Source organism: Nematostella vectensis, chromosome 13 (assembly GCF_932526225.1).
Source record: "Nematostella vectensis chromosome 13, jaNemVect1.1, whole genome shotgun sequence".
Lineage (NCBI taxonomy): Eukaryota > Metazoa > Cnidaria > Anthozoa > Actiniaria > Edwardsiidae > Nematostella > Nematostella vectensis.
Window position 1 is genome coordinate 14,275,824 of NC_064046.1, and position 20,278 is coordinate 14,296,101.

Here is a 20,278-nt window from a genome sequence, read left to right on the forward strand (position 1 = left end):
CATTCTGATTGGTCAAATGTCTTCTGTTCAGCGGTGTTACTTTTTAGTAAGTTCTCAAAGTTTGTGACAACTTGTAAACGAATGTCGCTTGTAATCCTTGCTACATAGACGGAGCAGGTAATCACAATCACACACACATATGATAAATACCTTTTATGGAATCGTATTTAAAGGCTTTTCCTCTCTAAAATGATTCCATTCTTGTACAAACAGATCCTTAAACTTAGATTGGGTAGAGGTTTGTCCCAAGCTGAAATGACGGCGCAATAAGTTTGTTATCTTGTCAAATAATACTATTTGAGTATTTTTGGGTTTATGCATTCGATAATGTCTGCTTAATGTTGATCATTAAATTGTTGGCTTTAGAAGTAACTATCATACCAGGTAAAAGCTTTCGGGTAATTATTTGGTGAAATTATTTGCCCAATATTGTTTGTAAACATAGCAAATCCTATGCCTATAAGCTATGGGTTTGAAATTCAAACAAGAAAACATTATTTATCTTGGTATCAAATCTGATTATATCAAATATCTTTAATTACACCAAGCACTATAGGTGCTCTGCCCTGTTAAAAAGGTAGACTTTATAGAAATGGTACGGCCATTTATCCCTCATCATTCCATCTATAGAGAAGGGAGAGAACACTAATATAAGATAATATATGTTAGGGAAAGTTCATTTATTATATTATCCCGAGGGGGGGCGTGAGGATTTTGATAAAAGTAAGGGATAAAATTAGTTGCCCCCCCCCCCCTTAAGGAGGAACACAATTTTCCATGCCCCCCTTTATGCTTGCCCCATATTTCCAGTGCCCCCCCCTCCCCCACCCCTCCAGAAAACTGAAGAAAAAAAGAACAAAGAAAGGAACAAAGAAAGGAACATTGTCAAAGGAACGCGAGCAAGAGATTAGCTGAAAATATTAATTCAGAAAAAGTCACTTAATTTTTCAAAGGTGCGACTAAATCTAGGTTGTCAACCTGATAATGGTTGATTCTATATATGACACAGAAGAAGCAAAAAGGTTCTTCTCCTTGTGAGAAAAGTGAAGCACCAGAAAGAAAAGAGAGAGAGAGAGGAAGACAGACATTACCGTGGATGTTGATGACGAATAGTGAGCGCTTATAGCATCAGACCCTTAAATAACTGCCCCCAAACCGAGACTCGTTGAACCAAGAAGCCTGATTTGACACTTGGTCAAATTATATATGTGACAACACCCAAAGAAATCAGTGACCCCCTTTTTAAGAATTCATATATCTTGGATGCCCCCCCCCCCCCTTTAGACCTCAAAAATATTTCTCAAGGCCCCCCCACAGTATCCTCATGCTTTCCCCCTCGGGATGATAAATGAACTTTCCCTTAGGGGATGTAAATTTGTGGATATTAGACATCCTACATTTTTTTTTAAAGGGGGCACCCCTTCCCGTAGAACTGCTCTGAATCAATAAGCAAAATTTGTTTACCCTTGCCTTATTTATATCATAATATTATACTTTATAAATCATATAATATTTTTTTGTTATTTCCTGCCATAGGCTTTGACACAGTAAAGGGATGAGCAAGGAAAGCCATAGAGCCACTGCGCAAGAGTGTGTTGCCTTGAGAGATTTAGTGTCTAAGCTCCGGCAGGAGCTGCTGCTTTGTAAGACAGAGACACAGAAAGTCAAGGATCAGCTCCAATGTCTGATTTATCTTGTGCGCAGGTAAATATTTTAGTACTAAAACTTTACTCTCATGCATTTAATAGTACAAAAGATTCGATTTTAATGCACTAGGTGATTTCATTTTACACCAAGAAAGCGAATGTTAAATTTAACTATGGCAAATTTAACATTCGCTTTCTTGGTGTAAAAATCTGGAACGATATTCAGGATGATTATAAATCTAAATCTCGCTCCAGTTTCAAGACACTAACGATCAGCTCTCTTTTAGATCGTTACAAAAGCTAACTCTATTATTGTTGTAATTCACAAACTTAAGATTCTCTCCTATATATAAATGATCCCTATAATCGACCTCCCCTTGCTTGTGCGTGTTTTGTTCTTGTGCGTGCATCTATTGTCGTTTGTTTTTCGTTTCTGTTTGTATTGATATTATATTGATGTATCATGTTGTTTACCCATGCAATTTTCCGCTTGACCTAGCCGCTTAAGCTCGATTAGCTATGCTATTTCTTAATGCGGCTGGTGCCCAATTATAAAAATTATATTTATTTTTCTCCTTTTCTTATTTAATAAGTAATATCTGTATAATAGAGGGTGCTAATAAAATATGTTTGGTTTGGTTTTTGGTTTGTGATTTTAATTGACAGAAGAACAAAAACACTTTTTCTATAAACACAGGAAATGTTTAACATGGTTTTTGCAATCTTTGTTTTGCAATGTTTGTTTATTTTCTGTTTGAAGGTCTTGGTCTGGTGATCAAGTTGCTTCAATCCATGTTGCAAATATAGTAGGTAAGTATTCTAGTAGTAGAAACTCCCTTGTCACTCTCTCTCTCTATAGATAATCCCTGAACCTTTTCCTCTCTATGAGCAGGTGTTGCCCCACCAGACATCAAGACGATGGAAGAAAGGAATGCAATAACAGCAGTTCCAAAGGTGGGTAGTGATTGATAAATTGATGGAAGATACTCTGTCAGGTGCCATTTTGCCATTGGAGAAAATATATAGAGCTCGGAAAATATAAACAACATTTGCATCAGCATATCCACTATTTCTTTTGCAATTTTTTTTTGTTAGGCCAAAGATCAAGCTAATGCTTTTGAATGGTTATTTTTTTAATTGTAATGCAAATGTATAATAAAGAAAGCCCGAGGGAGTCAATTTAAGATAAATAAGAACACAACAACAGTTTTGTGTAGTTCATCATACACTCCACCAAGACTGTGTACCTGATAGTTTTCCCTATTTCATCTAATAATAGAAAGGTGTGAAGCAATACTGTACGGTAGGGAAATAAGTTTGCTAGTCTTCCTCTTCTTGAAACTCTTGTTTTAGCCCATCCACTTTCCTGTAAATAGCTAATCAACAGAGGAAAGGTGAGGAAAGTATGGCTGAAAATTTGATGTGCACAAGTCATACACCAGGGATATTATTGACAAACTTTTGAGTGTTTGGAGTTTTTCAAAAGGCATGACATGGCCCCTTGTCCAATGAAGAGACATTGAAGAATCACTAATTAATAGACCGTATGGCTTAAATGAGATGTATCTGTTTATCATGCTGTTTTGTGACATTAATCCCTTGTTCTTCAAGGCGTTTACACTATGTACTGACTTTCCCTAGTCTCGTGCCGTCAATAACTGGGCCATGCTCTGTATTGGGCTGTTGAACAGGATGTACCGTGAGGAGGAACTAGAGCTTAGGGCCTCGCAGCTTATGTACCTTCAGGACAGGGAGGGGTACCTTGACGAGCAGTTGTCATCTCACAAGGATGTCATGCACCACCAGGCTAACATGACGCTGCTCAGGACCAACACCCTGCAACTACTACAGGTGAAACTATCACCTTATTGGCACTATTTCACCGGCACTTCATTTACAAATGAGTACATAAACTGGCACTATTTCACCGGCACTTCATTTACAAATGAGTACATATATTGTTTTCATATACACCGTTAACTGTTAATACCATGGGGCAAATTCAGGGGGAGGGCCCAAGGGGCTCACCACAAACCCCCTTCTAGCGGCCACATACAGCAAATGGTTTATAAAGTGCTTTTTAGGCCCTATGCTATTAAAAATCACGGCTACACCCATGACAATTGTGAAAATCCCTGGAACTATAATTTAGTGTCCATTATAGTGACATATTTTTTCCAGATATTTCTTTTTGTATTTTTAGCTTGCTTGTATTTCTGTCCTCAGTCATGAGGTGATCCTAAAAATTGCTGTGCAAATTTTACATAAAAATACTTCAGGCTTTAGCTGCTAGCCTAAGTTTCATAACACTCACAATGTTTTAGTTTTTTGTTTGTGCTGTACTTTGCCATTAGGGAAAGTTGTTCTTCTCGTGACCTGATTCTTTGAGGCCAAAGTTGTGACAAAATTTCATTCTCCATTTTCAGAAAAGACCCCTATTGTCTCCCTTTCATAGTATAGAAAAAAACGGGTATTAGATAAGGGTTGCATTGTTCTCTTTGTTCTTGTCAGGCCAGTAGGTGGGGGGGGGGGGGGGTTGGGATGTTGGGGCCGACCCGACTTGGTGATTGGTTATTTTCAAGCATCACCAAATTGAATTAGTGGGGACTGTAATGTGTTAACTATTACTTTATTCAACAATGTTTGTCATCCTTAAGAAATCCACCTAAATTTGATATGTCATGGTCAACTTAGAGTGAGGTATTAACTTTTTTTGACTCATATCTTTGGAATAAATAGTTATAAACTATATTAAGGTTGATTAAAAAAGATAATCTCAAAGAAAAATGCAAGGGAATCTCAACCTTCTGAATGCACAACAAAACAACAAAGACATCCTTTCCAGTTATCAACAAAGACATCCTTTTCAGTTATCAACAAAGACATCCTTTCCAGTTATCAACAAAGACATCCTTTCCAGTTATCAACAAAGACATCCTTTCCAGTTATCAACAAAGACATCCTTTCCAGTTATCAACAAAGACATCCTTTCCAGTTATCAACAAAGACATCCTTTCCAGTTATCAACAAAGACATCCTTTCCAGTTATCAACAAAGACATCCTTTCCAGTTATCAACAAAGACATCCTTTCCAGTTATCAACAAAGACATCCTTTCCAGTTATCAACAAAGACATCCTTTCCAGTTATCAACAAAGACATCCTTTCCAGTTATCAACAAAGAAATCCTTTCCAGTTATCAACAAAGACATCCTTTCCAGTTAACAACAAGGACATCCTTTCCAGTTAACAACAAAGACATCCTTTCCAGTTATCAACAAAGACATCCTTTCCAGTTATCAACAAAGACATCCTTTTCAGTTATCAACAAAGACATCCTTTTCAGTTATCAACAAAGACATCCTTTCCAGTTATCAACAAAGACATCCTTTCCAGTTATCAACAAAGACATCCTTTCCAGTTATCAACAAAGACATCCTTTCCAGTTGTCAACAAAGACATCCTTTCCAGTTATCAACAAAGACATTCTTTCCAGTTATCAACAAAGACATCCTTTCCAGTTATCAACAAAGACATCCTTTCCAGTTATCAACAAAGACATCCTTTCCAGTTATCAACAAAGACATCCTTTTCAGTTATCAACAAAGACATCCTTTTCAATTATCAACAAAGACATCCTTTTTAGTTATCAACAAAGACATCCTTTCCAGTTATCAACAAAGACATCCTTTTCAGTTATCAACAAAGACATCCTTTCCAGTTATCAACAAAGACATCCTTTCCAGTTATCAACAAAGACATCCTTTCCAGTTATCAACAAAGACATCCTTTCCAGTTATCAACAAAGACATCCTTTCCAGTTATCAACAAAGACATCCTTTCCAGTTATCAACAAAGACATCCTTTCCAGTTATCAACAAAGACATCCTTTCCAGTTATCAACAAAGACATCCTTTCCAGTTATCAACAAAGACATCCTTTCCAGTTATCAACAAAGACATCCTTTCCAGTTATCAACAAAGAAATCCTTTCCAGTTATCAACAAAGACATCCTTTCCAGTTAACAACAAAGACATCCTTTCCAGTTAACAACAAAGACATCCTTTCCAGTTATCAACAAAGACGTCCTTTCCAGTTATCAACAAAGACATCCTTTCCAGTTATCAACAAAGACATCCTTTTCAGTTATCAACAAAGACATCCTTTTCAGTTATCAACAAAGACATCCTTTCCAGTTATCAACAAAGACATCCTTTCCAGTTATCAACAAAGACATCCTTTCCAGTTATCAACAAAGACATCCTTTCCAGTTATCAACAAAGACATCCTTTCCAGTTATCAACAAAGACATTCTTTCCAGTTATCAACAAAGACATCCTTTCCAGTTATCAACAAAGACATCCTTTCCAGTTATCAACAAAGACATCCTTTCCAGTTATCAACAAAGACATCCTTTTCAGTTATCAACAAAGACATCCTTTTCAATTATCAACAAAGACATCCTTTTTAGTTATCAACAAAGACATCCTTTCCAGTTATCAACAAAGACATCCTTTTCAGTTATCAACAAAGACATCCTTTCCAGTTATCAACAAAGACATCCTTTCCAGTTATCAACAAAGACATCCTTTCCAGTTATCAACAAAGACATCCTTTCCAGTTATCAACAAAGACATCCTTTCCAGTTATCAACAAAGACATCCTTTCCAGTTATCAACAAAGACATCCTTTCCAGTTATCAACAAAGACATCCTTTTCAGTTATCAACAAAGACATCCTTTCCAGTTATCAACAAAGACATCCTTTTCAGTTATCAACAAAGACATCCTTTTCAGTTATCAACAAAAGAGAAAATAGAGGAAGTCTTTAACGATACTAGTGAATTAATTAAATTTTTTTCCAAACAGATAATATAGGGAGCATATTAGCATTTCATTTGATAGATTTGAGATGCTTTCTGAAAGACATTTCAAACGCCATCTCAATAAATTTTTATTAAAAAGCAATCTAATAGAGTAAAAAAACGTTTACAGACAGCTCATTTTTTCAGCCTTGATACTGACTTTTTAAAGTTTAAAAACCTTTATTATAGAAATCATAAGGGAAACTTGCTTTTGCTTTGTTTTCCTTGAGAAAAAAATTCTACGCGATCTCTATGTGGACATATTATACAGTCCGTTTAATTTTACTTTCAATGTCTAGTCAACCCGGCAGCCTTTGATAAACTCTTTACTGCGATAAGAAGTCACACATTAGGGGGTAGTGTTGATCTTTTCAAATGAGTAGGAGTATTAATTTCACTTTTCCAAATCACTTGTTTATTACTCAGTTTCCTAGTGTTGGGGTGTGCTTTGTCAGACAGAAACGATCTGTTTGACGTTATTTTGAGCAAGATTGCGAGATAATCAACACTGCGCTGTTGGAGATAAACGCCAAGCTAGTGGACAGCAATATATGTACCTGGTGTTTCCTCGTCCTTTAGGCGTGGACAAACACGAAACATGATGTGGGGTTGGATACGAAATGCAAGAACTTTTGTATGTCGGTTGCTTCATTATAGGCCATCATCATGGCATTATTTTGCCCCGTATTTGATGCAACTTGCAAATCTGTTTCTCCTTTTTAGCTCGTGTATATTACATGTTTACTTGAACTATTATATTTCGCTCCTTGTAGTTCTAAAATTCTCGGCCTGTGATCTTGGCCATGAACACTGTTTTTTTACGACGGCCTTTCTTTTTTTTATTATTCGCTTTATTTCCTTCGTTAGAAGATCTTAACGCCATTAATATTAATGGATTAATATTAATCTTAAGATCACTCCTGTTCTTCAATTAGTGACGATCACAAGATGTTATTTTTTTTAGATTGTCTAATAACAAAACCCTTACAAATTTATTTCGTTTGAACACTTCCTCCACTTCCTTCTCGGTTAGACTTGTTTTCTTGGCTTAGTAATACGGCATTTTCACGATTCCAAGATGTTCGAGTATCATACATAGTTTATCCACCTTCATAAAGTCTACGGGACCAAGTATTACTGCAATTTCATCCACATTCAATACCGTTTTTCATTTAGTTTCTGTACAACATCTATGGGATCTAGTGATACTGCATTCTCGATTCCAAGAGATGGTTGATCTGTACCCTCATAGTGGTTTGGGGGACTAGGGACCCCATCTAGTCCTGGCGAGACATCGTTCATCATGATAACTGACGGTGGGAAACGTTCTGTCGACTGCTGAGTTCTACGGACTGGGGATGCACTCTGTCGACACAAACAACTCGTTGTCAAAAGCTTATTCATCCCCTGTCTAAACTCGTCCATTCTTATTGAATAAACCAGAACATTCACAAAGGAGTTGAGGTAAAATACCAGGAGAAAGCCCGATTCTAGTGTTTTTGTAGTTTCAGTGTTTTGATTAGACAAAAATGAATATATAAAAAAAAGGTTATATGGAAGAGAGCAGATTAACGAGGCCAGAGTGACCAAAGAAAGTGTGATTGTCAGTTTGGTATTACTCGCATCACGACGTGCATTCCGCAAAGGAGTAAAAAATTTCACCTTTATCCAAATTGCTAGATAGCAAAAAAATACGATGAACGTACATATAATTCAACAAGCCAACTTGATTGTTTTAGCGACGTTATTAGGTTTTTTGAATGTAGTTTCAATGTTAAATAAAAGCGATGAAATCCACGTTAAGAGTATAGCAATGAAGTATGCCTTGCTTCCTAGGAGACGGTGTTTAAATGGCGCTAGGATCGCATACCCTCTCTCCATAGCGATAGATGTGAAAGAAAGCACCGAGGTACCAATACAGAGATTCAAAACTATCTGGCTTCCTTTATATAAAAAATGTTGCTTGTAATTTTCCGAAATGTTAGCAGCTAATATACATATCGTCAATCCAACCAACAGATCAGCAACAGTCTGGTTGATGAGAAGATAACTCGACTTCTTGACACGAAATGTCTTGCTCAGGAAAACTGCCAGAGCTAGAGAGTTTCCAATGAAGATTACACAGGCCTCGGAGATATAAATTGGTTGAGAAATCGCAAAAGGAAAGCCTGCTGGTGTGGTTTTTCCCGAAAAGTTATTCCCTTTTGTCATCTTGCAAATGTTCAAAACTTTTTGGTGCCGATAAAACTAACGTCGTGTCCGTCCAAATGTGTTCTCCTTTTGAAAGCGTTCTGAATTACATTCGCTCATGCAGTCATAGGATCACCTAGACAGGTGTTTGTAGATCGTAATAGCAAAAGCCCCTCAGGGATAGATAGATAAATAGTCTTTATTAAAATTCTTTGCAGCTTCTAAAGTTGAAAAATGAATTATGATAATGCATTAAAGTTATTAATGTTTGCTTCAAGTGAATTACAATTTAAAGTTGGTTGATTTTTCATATGATAGGGACTATACGTTGTTTACGGGTACGTTTTTGTATTCCTAATTTAATAAAGTATGGTAAATACTATGAATTATTGTAATGTTTAATACAGAACGCTGTAAAAGCTGTCGGAGATTAACAAAACTTTCCTATATTTTGGAGCTCTAAAGTATACAGTTCATCATCCAGTTTATCCTTAAGGAATATGTATTAGTTCATTAAGAAGACTAATAATTAAGTTGATCAATTGTAAACCTGACACATGCGCAGTTTTAATTTAATTTTGTCCTATTTTGCAGTATTGTCAACCCGGGGGTGAATCCGTAATACAAATCTTTTAAGTTGTATTCCCAGGGGGAGGGGGCGTGGGTCCAAGGGGGCGTGGTTCTTGTAAAGATGAATGCAGGTGTTCTCTGTCAAATGTGTTTCTAAAACATAATTATAACAGTCAATAAATAGGAATGTACAGTATGATATATAAAACAAGTTGAAAAGCAAAATAAACGGCTTTGGTAAATTGGTTTGTTGAGATATCGGGTAATATTATATGCAAAATTGCAGGGAGGAGATAGAATAAATATTCCTTCCCGTAGGTTGGCGGTATGTTCGAGTTAAGGGTAGAACTGCTTTGGATGAAGTACAAAAGCTGACAGAAACTCTTTAAAACAGGCCAATCACGCCGCCATTTTATGCTCCTCCTCAATGCCGAGTGACTTAAAGCACCCATTTCCATTCGGGTAATTCAAGCAAGTAACCAAGATATTTTCAATCAAATATCGTCAATAACATATCAGACTTTATTCGTAGATTGTTATTTCGAAGTTTTCTTGCGAATAAACCGCTACATTTTCAATTTTAAACAAAAACAAAGGTGATCGACATTCTTGAATCCTCTTCAGGCCAAAGAGCAAGAAGAAATGCGACAAAGGAAGGAGCGCCGAGAGCAGATGGAGAAGCAGAGACAAGAGTTACGTACCCAGTACTCGCGCAAACACCCACCACAGTCACGTGTGCACCACCACCCATTACAAGAGAGCGTTCATCCTGAGAGAGAGCTCGTGGCCGGGGATGCACTGTTTGTCAAGCCGGTGACGAGAAAACCAGTCGCGCATGAGGTACGACCTAGCCTACGTGTAGCCGTTACTCGCGGAACAAGTCATTTGCGAGTAAGTGGCTAAACACGTAGGCTTAGATACGCCTCGGCTCCTCTATGTACCCCATTATACGGAAATAACTCCTTTTTTGATTAACTTGTTACTTATTAAAAGTAACGCAAATTACTTTAAGGATCCTTAGTTCTTTGCTTAGAATTTTTTTTACCAGTTTCGTACTTGTACTTTTTTGCATAGTTCTGTGACAATTGTTCGATCCTGTCTTACTTAGTATTTACTAACATCTCCTAAATTAAAGCTTCGAATTTTTTAAGACGTTTTATTCAGCGTCAAACTCACAGTGTGACGCACGCTACGGTGACCAAGAATACAAAGTTTACCATCCGACGCGCGCTACCGTGACCACCAATACAAAGTTTACCATCCGACGCGCGCTACCGTGACCACCAATACAAAGTTTGCCATCCGACGCGCGCTACCGTGACCACCAATACAAAGTGTACCATCCGACGCGCGCTACCGTGACCACCAATACAAAGTTTGCCATCCGACGCGCGCTACTGTGACCACCAATACAAAGTTTGCCATCCGACGCGCGCTACCGTGGCCACCAATACAAAGTTTGCCATCCGACGCGCGCTACTGTGACCACCAATACAAAGTTTGCCATCCGACGCGCGCTACCGTGACCACCAATACAAAGTTTACCATGCGGAGTCAACCATTTAAAACAAATGAGACAAGAACTTTAACTAATGTCAAGCGTCATGGACCCCTAGTCGACTCATAAAATCATTTTATTTGGAAAAATTGGTCTCGCCCGAAGCCAAGCATCTGTGACTAAATGAAAGCTCATTGCTTTGTTTTGTTTGTAGGGAGCAAATGAAGTTGTTGACCTCGAAGCGACAACCACGCATCACATGTCTAAAGGCGGCACCACAGCCAATCAGGTGTGTATACGAAACAAATAACACCTGGTAACCAAGCCTCCACACAGGTGTCCCACATAGTAATACGTCCAGAGAACCTGTTTGCAAACTGAATTGAATCCATGTTTTGTACAACAGTTTGAGGACACCTTATTGTCTATTTGTGTTGTGTTTTCAGTTTTCTGATGAGAATACTCGAAAACATCCAAATGCCACAAGGTAAAATCTTGATGTACTTTAACTTTTCTTGGTAAAATTCCTTAGATGCTTATTCTAGCGCCCTGGGCGCTTGTTATTGAGTCGAAAGAGGGGTACTTTTCGGAGCGTGTTGCTTAACCAAAATTCATTGCTTCAGCTCTATATACAGTAGACAACTTTCATGTCTTTGTCTCGAGTATCAAAGTAACAAAAATATATTAAAATGGGCCGTCTCCGATGTTTGTTAACAGAACCACAGTGCTGTAACAACAGGGCAGATATAGCTTTTTGCTGAGGGAGGGGGGGAAGGTTGGCTAACCGACAGAGGGATAATTGTCACCAGTTTACTTAAGGTAGATTACGTAACAATTTCAGATGATTTTTAACGGAAAACGCGAAAATACATTTTAAAATTGTAAAAGCAGTGTGTCTATGGGTAGTTTCTCCGAGGATGCAACTGATAATTTAGAGCGGATGGCCTGCTTAATTGCGCAGATTCTACTAGATTCTGATAGATTGTCTTTTGAGTTTTCGGTTGCCGCTCCGGAAGTTAATTGGCAACAATGCGGTTTTGTCAATAAAATGTACACCAATCAGGGTGTTCCCCAAGAAGGAGATGCTTTTTCAAGTGATGCTGACACTGGTAACTTCCCCTTTTTTCTGGGCACATTGTTATAAAGAAATGCAACAAAAAAGATTGATAAAGGCATGTACCTTAGATGAGTCCTCTTTATGACATCTTTTCACTTTCCTTTGGCATCCCAAAGGGGGGTTTAAATCCCCTAAACCCTTCCCCTGGATCCGCTACTAAACAATATTAATCCAGACTTTTCTTTCAACAGTGACGGAACTCAAATGCGAATTAATTCAGGCAAGACTAATAAGGTTTGTACTCTCTTGTTATCTATTTCATTTTCTATTTTCTTTCGAAATAAAAAGGTTCCTGTTACATGCGCCTCTTGTGTGTCTAGCACGTTCGATCGCAGACAGCTGATGGGTCTCCTAGCAAACCTAGACCGAAGACCGCGGGACACGGCAGCAGGGACACATGTACGTAGTGTGGCCACTTTGTTAGATACATACTGTATGCACTCTACTGATTAACCGGTTTAACCTGTTATCAGGCGTGGCGTTGAGCCCACGAAATCCATATAATTTCGCAGTCCCGAAGTCATTTTGGATTGTGCGGTAACTGTTGCTACTTCTAAAGAAAGGCGAAAATCGCTCATTCCTTTATTGGTAATATTTTCATATTTACTCCGGATCCTTGAATACTACAGTTAATACTAAAAATAAGTACAGTTGAACATCAATGTGACTCTGCTATATATAAGTTTTACTAATAAACTACGCTCAGTCCCTTATTAAATCACAATTCTGATTGTTCACACACGTTTTCTCATTGTTTCATCACAATTCTAATTGTTCACACACGTCTTCTCGTTGTCTCATCACAATTCTAATTGGTCACATGGGTCTTCTCGTTGTTTCATCACAATTCTGATTGTTCACACTTGTCTTATCGTTGTTTCATCATAATTCTAATTGTTCACATGCGTCTTCTCGTTGTTTTATCGCAATTCTGATTGTTTACACTCGTCTTCTCGTTGTTTCATCACAATTCTGATTGTTCATACACGTCTTCTCATTGGTTCATCATAATTTTAATTGTTCACACACGTCTTCTCGTTGTCTCATCACAATTCTAATTGGTCACATGCGTCTTCTCGTTGTTTCATCACAATTCTGATTGTTCACACACGTCTTCTCGTTGTTTCATCATAATTCTAATTGTTCACATGCGCCTTCTCGTTGTTTCATCACAATTCTGATTGTTCACACTTGTCTTATCGTTGTTTCATCATAATTCTAATTGTTCACATGCGTCTTCTCGTTGTTTTATCGCAATTCTGATTGTTTACACTCGTCTTCTCGTTGTTTCATCACAATTCTGATTGTTCATACACGTCTTCTCATTGGTTCATCATAATTTTAATTGTTCACACACGTCTTCTCGTTGTCTCATCACAATTCTAATTGGTCACATGCGTCTTCTCGTTGTTTCATCACAATTCTGATTGTTCACACACGTCTTCTCGTTGTTTAATCATAATTCTAATTGTTCACATGCGTCTTTTCGTTGTTTCATCACAATTCTAATTGTTCACATGCGTCTTCTCGTTGTCTCATCATAATTCTAATTGTTTACACACGTCTGAGCCGTGAACTATCTTTGCGTTTCAAATCATTTAGCATAAAGTAACCCTCACTGGGGTTCGTCGTTACTAAAATTATTACCCTTGCATATAGCACCAATGTATTTTTTTTTTACTTTAATTGTTGATTATAATATGATTTGGGCATTCAATTATGCCACCACGCGAGTCATTGGGAAATTGACAGCCGACGTATTTTGGCAGTGGCCTGAAAAGGGGCGGCAGGCGTCGCGTCTAGTATTTGTGTCAGGCGTACTTTTATTTTTCCTTTCCAACTTTTGAAAAATAAAATCGCCTGATACTCAGGCTACAATTCTTATTGTTCACATGCGTCTTCTCGTTGTTTCATCACAATTCTGATTGTTCACACGCGTCTTCTCGTTGTTTTATCGCAATTCTGATTGTTTACACTCGTCTTCTCGTTGTTTTATCACAATTCTGATTGTTCAAATACGTCTTCTCACTGTTTCATCACAATTCTGATTGTTCACACACGTCTTCTCGTTGTTTCATCACAATTCTGATTGTTCATACACGTCTTCTCGTTGTTTCATCATAATTCTAATTATTCACACACGTCTTCTCATTGTCTCATCACAATTCTAATTGGTCACATGCGTCTTCTCGTTGTTTCATCATAATTCTAATTATTCACACACGTCTTCTCGTTGTCTCATCACAATTCTAATTGGTCACATGCGTCTTCTTGTTGTTTCATCTTAATTCTAATTGTTCACATACGTCTTCTCGTTGTTTCATTCCAATTCTGATTGTACACACACGTCTTCTCGTTGTTTCATCATAATCCTAATTGTTCACATGCGCCTTCTCGTTGTTTCATCACAATTCTAATTGTTCACATGCGTCTTCTCGTTGTTTCATCATAATCGTAATTGTTCACATGCGCCTTCTCGTTGTTTCATCACAATTCTAATTGTTCACACACGTCTTCTCGTTGTTTCATCACAATTCTGATTGTACACACACGTCTTCTCGTTGTTTCATCATAATCCTAATTGTTTACACACATCTTCTCGTTGTCTCATCGCAATTCTAATTGGTCACATGCGTCTTCTCGTTGTTTCATCATAATCCTAATTGTTCACACACATCTTCTCGTTGTTTCATCACAATTCTAATTGTTCACATGCGCCTTCTCGTTGTTTCATCATAATTCTAATTGTTCACACACTTCTTCTCGTTGTTTCATCACAATTCTGATTGTTCACATGCGTCTTCTCGTTGTTTCATCATAATTCTAATTGTTCACATGCGTTTAATCACGAGTCTGATCATTCACGCGCACCTGTTTCATCAAGAGTCTGATCATTCACGCGCATTTGTTTAATCACGAGTCTGATTATTCATGCGCACCTGTTTAATCACGAGTCTGATCATTCACGCGCACCTGTTTAATCACGAGTCTGATCATTCACGCCCACCTGTTTAATCACGAGTCTGATCATTCATGCGCACCTGTTTAATCACGAGTCTGATCATTCACGCGCACCTGTTTAATCACGAGTCTGATCATTCACGCGCACCTGTTTAATCACGAGTCTGATCATTCACGCGCACCTGTTTAATCACGAGTCTGGTCATTCACGCGCACCTGTTTACTTTTTACGCTTGTTGTCCCTTTATAATTCATGCACGTCGCTTAATATCTAAGCGCAATTCTTGAATTCTTTTTGTTCTCGCGCATCTGCTCATTTTCTGTAGGCATAATTCTTTGTTTTATTGGTTATGTACTATCCATCCAGTAACCATGCACACTTAGTTCTTCACTTTCCCATTGCACTTTCGCATTGTCCCTGGCCATTTTCAGTGTTTGACCCCTTTTTCGGATGTTCACATGCATCTGTTTTGTTTCTCATTTTTAGCCTTTCAATTCTGATTGATACATTTACATACAACATTTTACCCTACTAATATTCAGCAACTTGATGATTTTAATTATTATTTTAGTTCGGCGTGACCGCCCAGAGAGTGGCAAGAAACCTCGACCAGTTTCTGCACACCTGGCAAAAGCGAGGACTGTGAAACCGCCACCAGCATTTGACACGTCAAGAACCAGACATCAGCTTGAACTGATAGAGAGAGATCTTAGAAAAACTACCAAGGGCCTACAAGATAGGCTGGGGATTTCACGGCAAGGGATGGTTTAACACATGTAGCATTGTGCATTTTCACAACCGTACGCTGTATACAAGATGACAGAGTGGTTTTCATTATCCACACACCCTAAGACTGTGTTGTCTGAAGTCATTCAGCACTTTTTGCAGGCTGAGGCTGTTGAAAATACATCCTCAAACCAAACTGTATTACAAGATTATGAACAATAATATGAGCTTTCTAAGATTAGTTATATTCCATGTGACATAAATTTTACAAAATACTCAGTTATTACCAATTTTATCTAGTTTGCATGATTTTATCAAGAAATGCTTTAGAGAAGTTTACATGAATCAGTTATTCTTAAATATTAAAAAAACTACATAATACATAAATTTTTATTAGGCTTTTAAATAAAATGGCTATCACCTTTAGAATTTCAACTGTGCTCAATATATTTCCAAACCACAGCATACTTATAAACATAACTATTTACTTCTATTGCATGCCTCTTTAATTAATGACCTTTTGCACTTTAATTAGACTTTTTAGAGTCTGATTTTGTTAATGGCTGATAGCTCTTTATAAATTCAACTAAAATCCACAAATTGACCACAAAGAATACAATGCTTGCCAGCCAGATAAAGATAAAGGTGTTGAATCCCTGGAATTCTAGATAATAGGCAGCCAGCAGCCACAGACCCTGTTGACAAACAAAAATAAGTAAAAAGAAATTAGTTCAGAGGTCTTACTGATAAAGCATAAAAGTTTTTAATTCCATATGGATTGTGAGAGTATCAAATCTAAGATGAAATGGGTTACTTTGAGTAAGTAAACTAAGGGCATATCCCCCCCCCCCCGCCCATCTTTCCTATTGCACAAAATCCAAGGCACCCCCTCTCCTGTCCCCCTCTTGCATAAAATGTCAAGAAAATAATCTCTCATGCTCTAGAAGATAAAATTCCCCATCCAGTATCGATGCTATCATACGTAAGCCATGAGCAGTGGGCTGAAGAAGCAAATAAAGGGGGTAAAATCTTCTGATTACCTGAGCAGCAAACCAAGAGATGGCCATAACCAAGGCACGACTCAAACTGACCCTGATGTAGGGAACGGCCAGCGGGAGTAGACACAAGTACCATAGGAAGTACTGAAATATCAACATGATGCATGATCAATATGATGCATTTCCCTGTCTAAAATAAGTGATAATTGAGTTCATTAAACCCCAGCATCCCCAATCACTCCTACCCCCCTCCTTTGGATTGATAATTATAGTAGTAATGTATGCAATGGTACATCTATGAACATACTGTATGATGCATTTCGTTGTCTAAAAAGAGTTCTAGAGACCATAGCATTAATCCAGTTCCAATCACAATCTTTGCACTCATTGTTGCAGAGAATGGACTTTTTGACTGACATGAACTCCACTAGCCAACTAATGAGATAAAAAGGCAATCCTCACAACTGTGATGATTGCATGCTAACTGGCTATCTATAGAACCATCATAGTGTACATGCCTTTCTCATTTCTGCCTATACCTGATAACAAACCTACCTGTGACGTGCAGACTTTGTTAAAGGTGACAAAAGCAAAGGTTTGCAACAGGCAACAGAAGCATATATCCCTGTAATATTTGAAGGCGAGAAACACAGTCATAACAAGCTGGGGAACAAATGCAAGCAATCCAATCACTCTTGACCAGGGCATGTCTTGTGTCAGATACAACATGTAGAAGTACACTGAGAAGTTATGCTTTAAGTCTGTCCTGGTAACGTGGTACAAGTAGGTATGTTCCAGGAACTCAAACCCATAGCTGAAAAACAAAAAAATGACAAATATATGAACACTCTACTCACTGAGATATGCAGCTGCTCTTAAAGAAGGCCATTCGCTTAAGTAGTAATTAAATCACGCTAATGACAGGAGGGAAGTCAGCAGGGTGTCTTATAACCTGTGAAGGTGAGTGCCGTGTGACTTAATGAATTTTTTTTCACCCCCACAAAACCAAGATATCTTTATTCATAGATTGTTATTTTAAACTGCTGTATTTTCAATTATAAACAATAACAAAGGAGTGGTTGATCAACATTCTTTAAAAAAAGGTTGTCCACCTAATAAGACATCTCCACTGACTTTTTAATTCATATCATGTTTCGTTGAAAAGGCTCATCTCATTTATATGTTGCAATTCAAACCTGGCATCCCAGAACTTTCAAAGAAATAACTTTTTTTAATTGCTACACAAATCTCCAGAAATGAGATACTCTTCAGGAGAGTGCCTGTAATGCTAAATGTACTTCAAATTTCCAGAAAATACAATCCTTGTTTTGATGAATTTCGGTTATGTAATATCAACCCTCTCTTTTTGAGTCTGGATCTGCTAAAAGTCTAAGACCTGCATACTACATTTAAAGAAAAATAAAACAAAGCATGAATTTCTAGTTTTTGATAGTACCAAAGTCCATAGCTAGAAAACTTTGTTCAGGGGGGAAAGCCTTAGATATTTCTTATATTTTCTTCTGGGGCAGGTGTTTATTTTTCATGTCTTTTTTTTCTATATTATTTCTATGACTGCACACCCCCCCCTCCCCCTCTCAGCTAATCCTGGGTATGCAGCTGTGTTGATGATAGAGATCCGCTTGAATCAGTACATCTTAAATTCTGTAAAATGTTACTAGGAACTGGAAAAACGGCTGTGAACAATGCGTGCAGAGGGGAACTAGGCAGATATCCTCTTTGTATAAATGCAACATATAGGAACATAAAATACTGGACCAACCTTCGGTCAAAAGAAAGGCACTCTCAAAAGTAGTTTATACAGAGTGTGTAAATAACCCTCACGTGTCCTACTGGACCCACAAAACAAAAGAAATAATTTTCAAAGCGGGTTTTGGGTTTATGTGGCTCTATCAAAATGAAACCGACCCTACATTGTTCCTTGATATTTTCTCTAAACGACTTAATGATATGTATTTTCAGAAATGGCATGGGGAAATTTTCAATGACCAAAGGAAAAACAGTAACGAAATGAACAAACTAAGAACTTATAGAACTTTTAAAGACAAATATGAATTAGAGAATTACCTTGTAGCCATCCCTAATGTGAAACATAGAGTTGCGCTAACAAAACTAAGAATAAGTAATCACCAATTGCAAATTGAGAAAGGCAGACACACGAGGCCTTACACAAAGGAAAAAGATCGGATTTGCCCAACATGCAAAAATGACGTGGAAAATGAATTTCACTTTCTAGTACAATGCCAAACATACAAAGAGCTACGAAACTCAGTTATCCAAAATTTGCAGCGCAATCAAATTACACAAAAACGCCTTTTCAATTTACTAATAAATCCGCCAACTCAATTAGCAGGGATAGCCGCAAGGTACATTTCCAAATGTTTCAAGCTAAGGGAAACGCTAATATGAAAAATTAAACCTAAAGCACAATAGAAATCTGAAGTAAGCAGAGCAAAAAAAAAAAAAAAAAAAAAAAAAAAAGGAAAGGGGAAAAAAGGGAAGAAAAAAAGAAAAAAGAAAATACAATGTAAAACTAAGTAGTAACTAAAAACAATCAGAAAAGATTTAGAAAAAGAAAAAATGAAAGAAAGGAAATACAATGTAAACTAAAACTAAGAACAATCACATAATAGCTGTTGGCTGTTGTACGTCTTATATACGTACTATTTTACCTTTTTTTTAAATTTTTTGGTCACTAACCGATGTAACTTTACTGTTTCAAGGGACCAATAAATAAAATCTGTCTGTCTGTATGCAGCTGCATACATTTACTCAGAGGTGGATCTAACTTTTCGTTGAACTTTTCAGTGACAAAGGGGGAAAGGGGTTATTATTTTTTGTCACATGGATTCCTGGCAGCCCAAGAGGGGTGGGGTTTAAACCCCCCTAAACCCTCCCTCTAGATCCGCCGCTGTTTACCTCACGTAAAGCCCCAATGTAAGTCCAACAAGTGTCGTCACACACACCAAGACAAGGATGACTCTTGCTGGCCGGAAGATATACCCAAGCAAAGATTTACAGAGCTCAAGCCCCCCATTTGACCAGCTTTTCGACAAACTGGCATCACGACAACGCTCTCCGATAAGTAAAAACAATGGCAGACTATAAATTATAGGAAATATTTTAAAATGCACGGCAAGGGCAAGAAAAAACCCTGTCAACACTTCCTTCCGCTTTAAAGCAAAGTAAAGAGTTATCAACACAAGGGCGGCCATGATGGATTCCGCGTTGCCTCGGGAAGAAACCGTCGCTGGCATCGGGTTAAAAAACCAGAACCACGAACTAACAACACAAGTTTTGTACGATAACCCCCTCTCTTTTTGAATCGCAAAAATCAAGAATCCGCTCAAGATATCAAAGAGGATAAAGAGGACCTTCCCGAATGCGATATTGAGCGAGATGTTTGGCGTTAGAAGCATGGCTAATAGAGGGGTATAGCGATAGGTGGCGCGTTCGTATGGCGATCGCCCGTAAAAAACATGTCTTGCCGCATCCGTGAATACGTGATAATCGATGTCCGTATACTTGACAGCCATGGTCCTGTCTTGCCATTCACCGTACACCATAAGCCCTATTCGCACAAGAAACGCAACAGCACAAGTTAAATGGATGTTCCAAAAAATAGCCATGGTGGCCGCCATCTTGGATTTTGGATTGTCCATACCACAGCCAACCCGTGAAAATGCAATA

At 37.9% G+C, this 20,278-nt stretch overlaps 2 protein-coding genes across 4 annotated transcripts; one reads left to right on the forward strand and one right to left on the reverse strand.

Annotated features, from left to right (window-relative positions):
* The first annotated feature begins 11 nt into the window (after window positions 1–11).
* On the forward strand, window positions 12–16,344 carry LOC5504212. Of its 3 annotated transcripts, XR_007306370.1 has the most exons (12): window positions 12–117; window positions 1,537–1,704; window positions 2,407–2,456; window positions 2,539–2,600; window positions 3,288–3,497; window positions 9,894–10,160; window positions 10,982–11,056; window positions 11,214–11,254; window positions 12,076–12,118; window positions 12,205–12,283; window positions 15,418–15,699; window positions 15,736–16,344. XR_007306370.1 is itself a non-coding variant. In XM_032372481.2 (11 exons), the coding sequence occupies exons 2-11, from the start codon at window positions 1,556–1,558 to the stop codon at window positions 15,615–15,617; spliced, it is 1,176 nt and encodes a 391-aa protein (XP_032228372.2). In that variant the 5' UTR covers window positions 12–117; window positions 1,537–1,555; the 3' UTR covers window positions 15,618–16,344. The 3 variants fall into 3 exon arrangements, 2 of the variants coding, with proteins under 2 accessions (XP_032228372.2, XP_032228373.2); XM_032372481.2 differs by having other exon boundaries at window positions 15,418–16,344; XM_032372482.2 differs by having other exon boundaries at window positions 13–117; window positions 9,894–10,109; window positions 15,418–16,344.
* Window positions 12,433–20,260, reverse strand: LOC5504196 (GPI mannosyltransferase 1). The gene is made up of 4 exons (XM_001625080.3): window positions 19,508–20,260; window positions 17,126–17,384; window positions 16,613–16,714; window positions 12,433–16,267 (listed from the first exon to the last, which is right to left on the reverse strand). The coding sequence occupies exons 1-4, from the start codon at window positions 20,248–20,250 to the stop codon at window positions 16,100–16,102; spliced, it is 1,272 nt and encodes a 423-aa protein (XP_001625130.3). The 5' UTR covers window positions 20,251–20,260; the 3' UTR covers window positions 12,433–16,099.
* Between the last annotated feature and the right edge of the window lie 18 nt (window positions 20,261–20,278).

What these genes read in the sequence shown, in the direction of transcription:
- LOC5504212 (XM_032372481.2), top strand. Translation starts at nt 1,556, where the DNA reads ATGAGCAAGGAAAGCCATAGAGCCACTGCGCAAGAGTGTGTTGCCTTG. An exon ending in CAATAACAGCAGTTCCAAAG is followed by an intron (nt 2,601 to 3,287) that starts GTGGGTAGTGAT and finishes GACTTTCCCTAG; the next exon opens with TCTCGTGCCGTCAATAACTG. An exon ending in ACACGGCAGCAGGGACACAT is followed by an intron (nt 12,284 to 15,417) that starts GTACGTAGTGTG and finishes TTATTATTTTAG; the next exon opens with TTCGGCGTGACCGCCCAGAG.
- LOC5504196 (XM_001625080.3), bottom strand. Translation starts at nt 20,250, where the DNA reads ATGGACAATCCAAAATCCAAGATGGCGGCCACCATGGCTATTTTTTGG. An exon ending in ACATTGGGGCTTTACGTGAG is followed by an intron (nt 17,385 to 19,507) that starts GTAAACAGCGGC and finishes TTTGTTTTTCAG; the next exon opens with CTATGGGTTTGAGTTCCTGG. An exon ending in TCTCTTGGTTTGCTGCTCAG is followed by an intron (nt 16,268 to 16,612) that starts GTAATCAGAAGA and finishes GTTTGTCAACAG; the next exon opens with GGTCTGTGGCTGCTGGCTGC.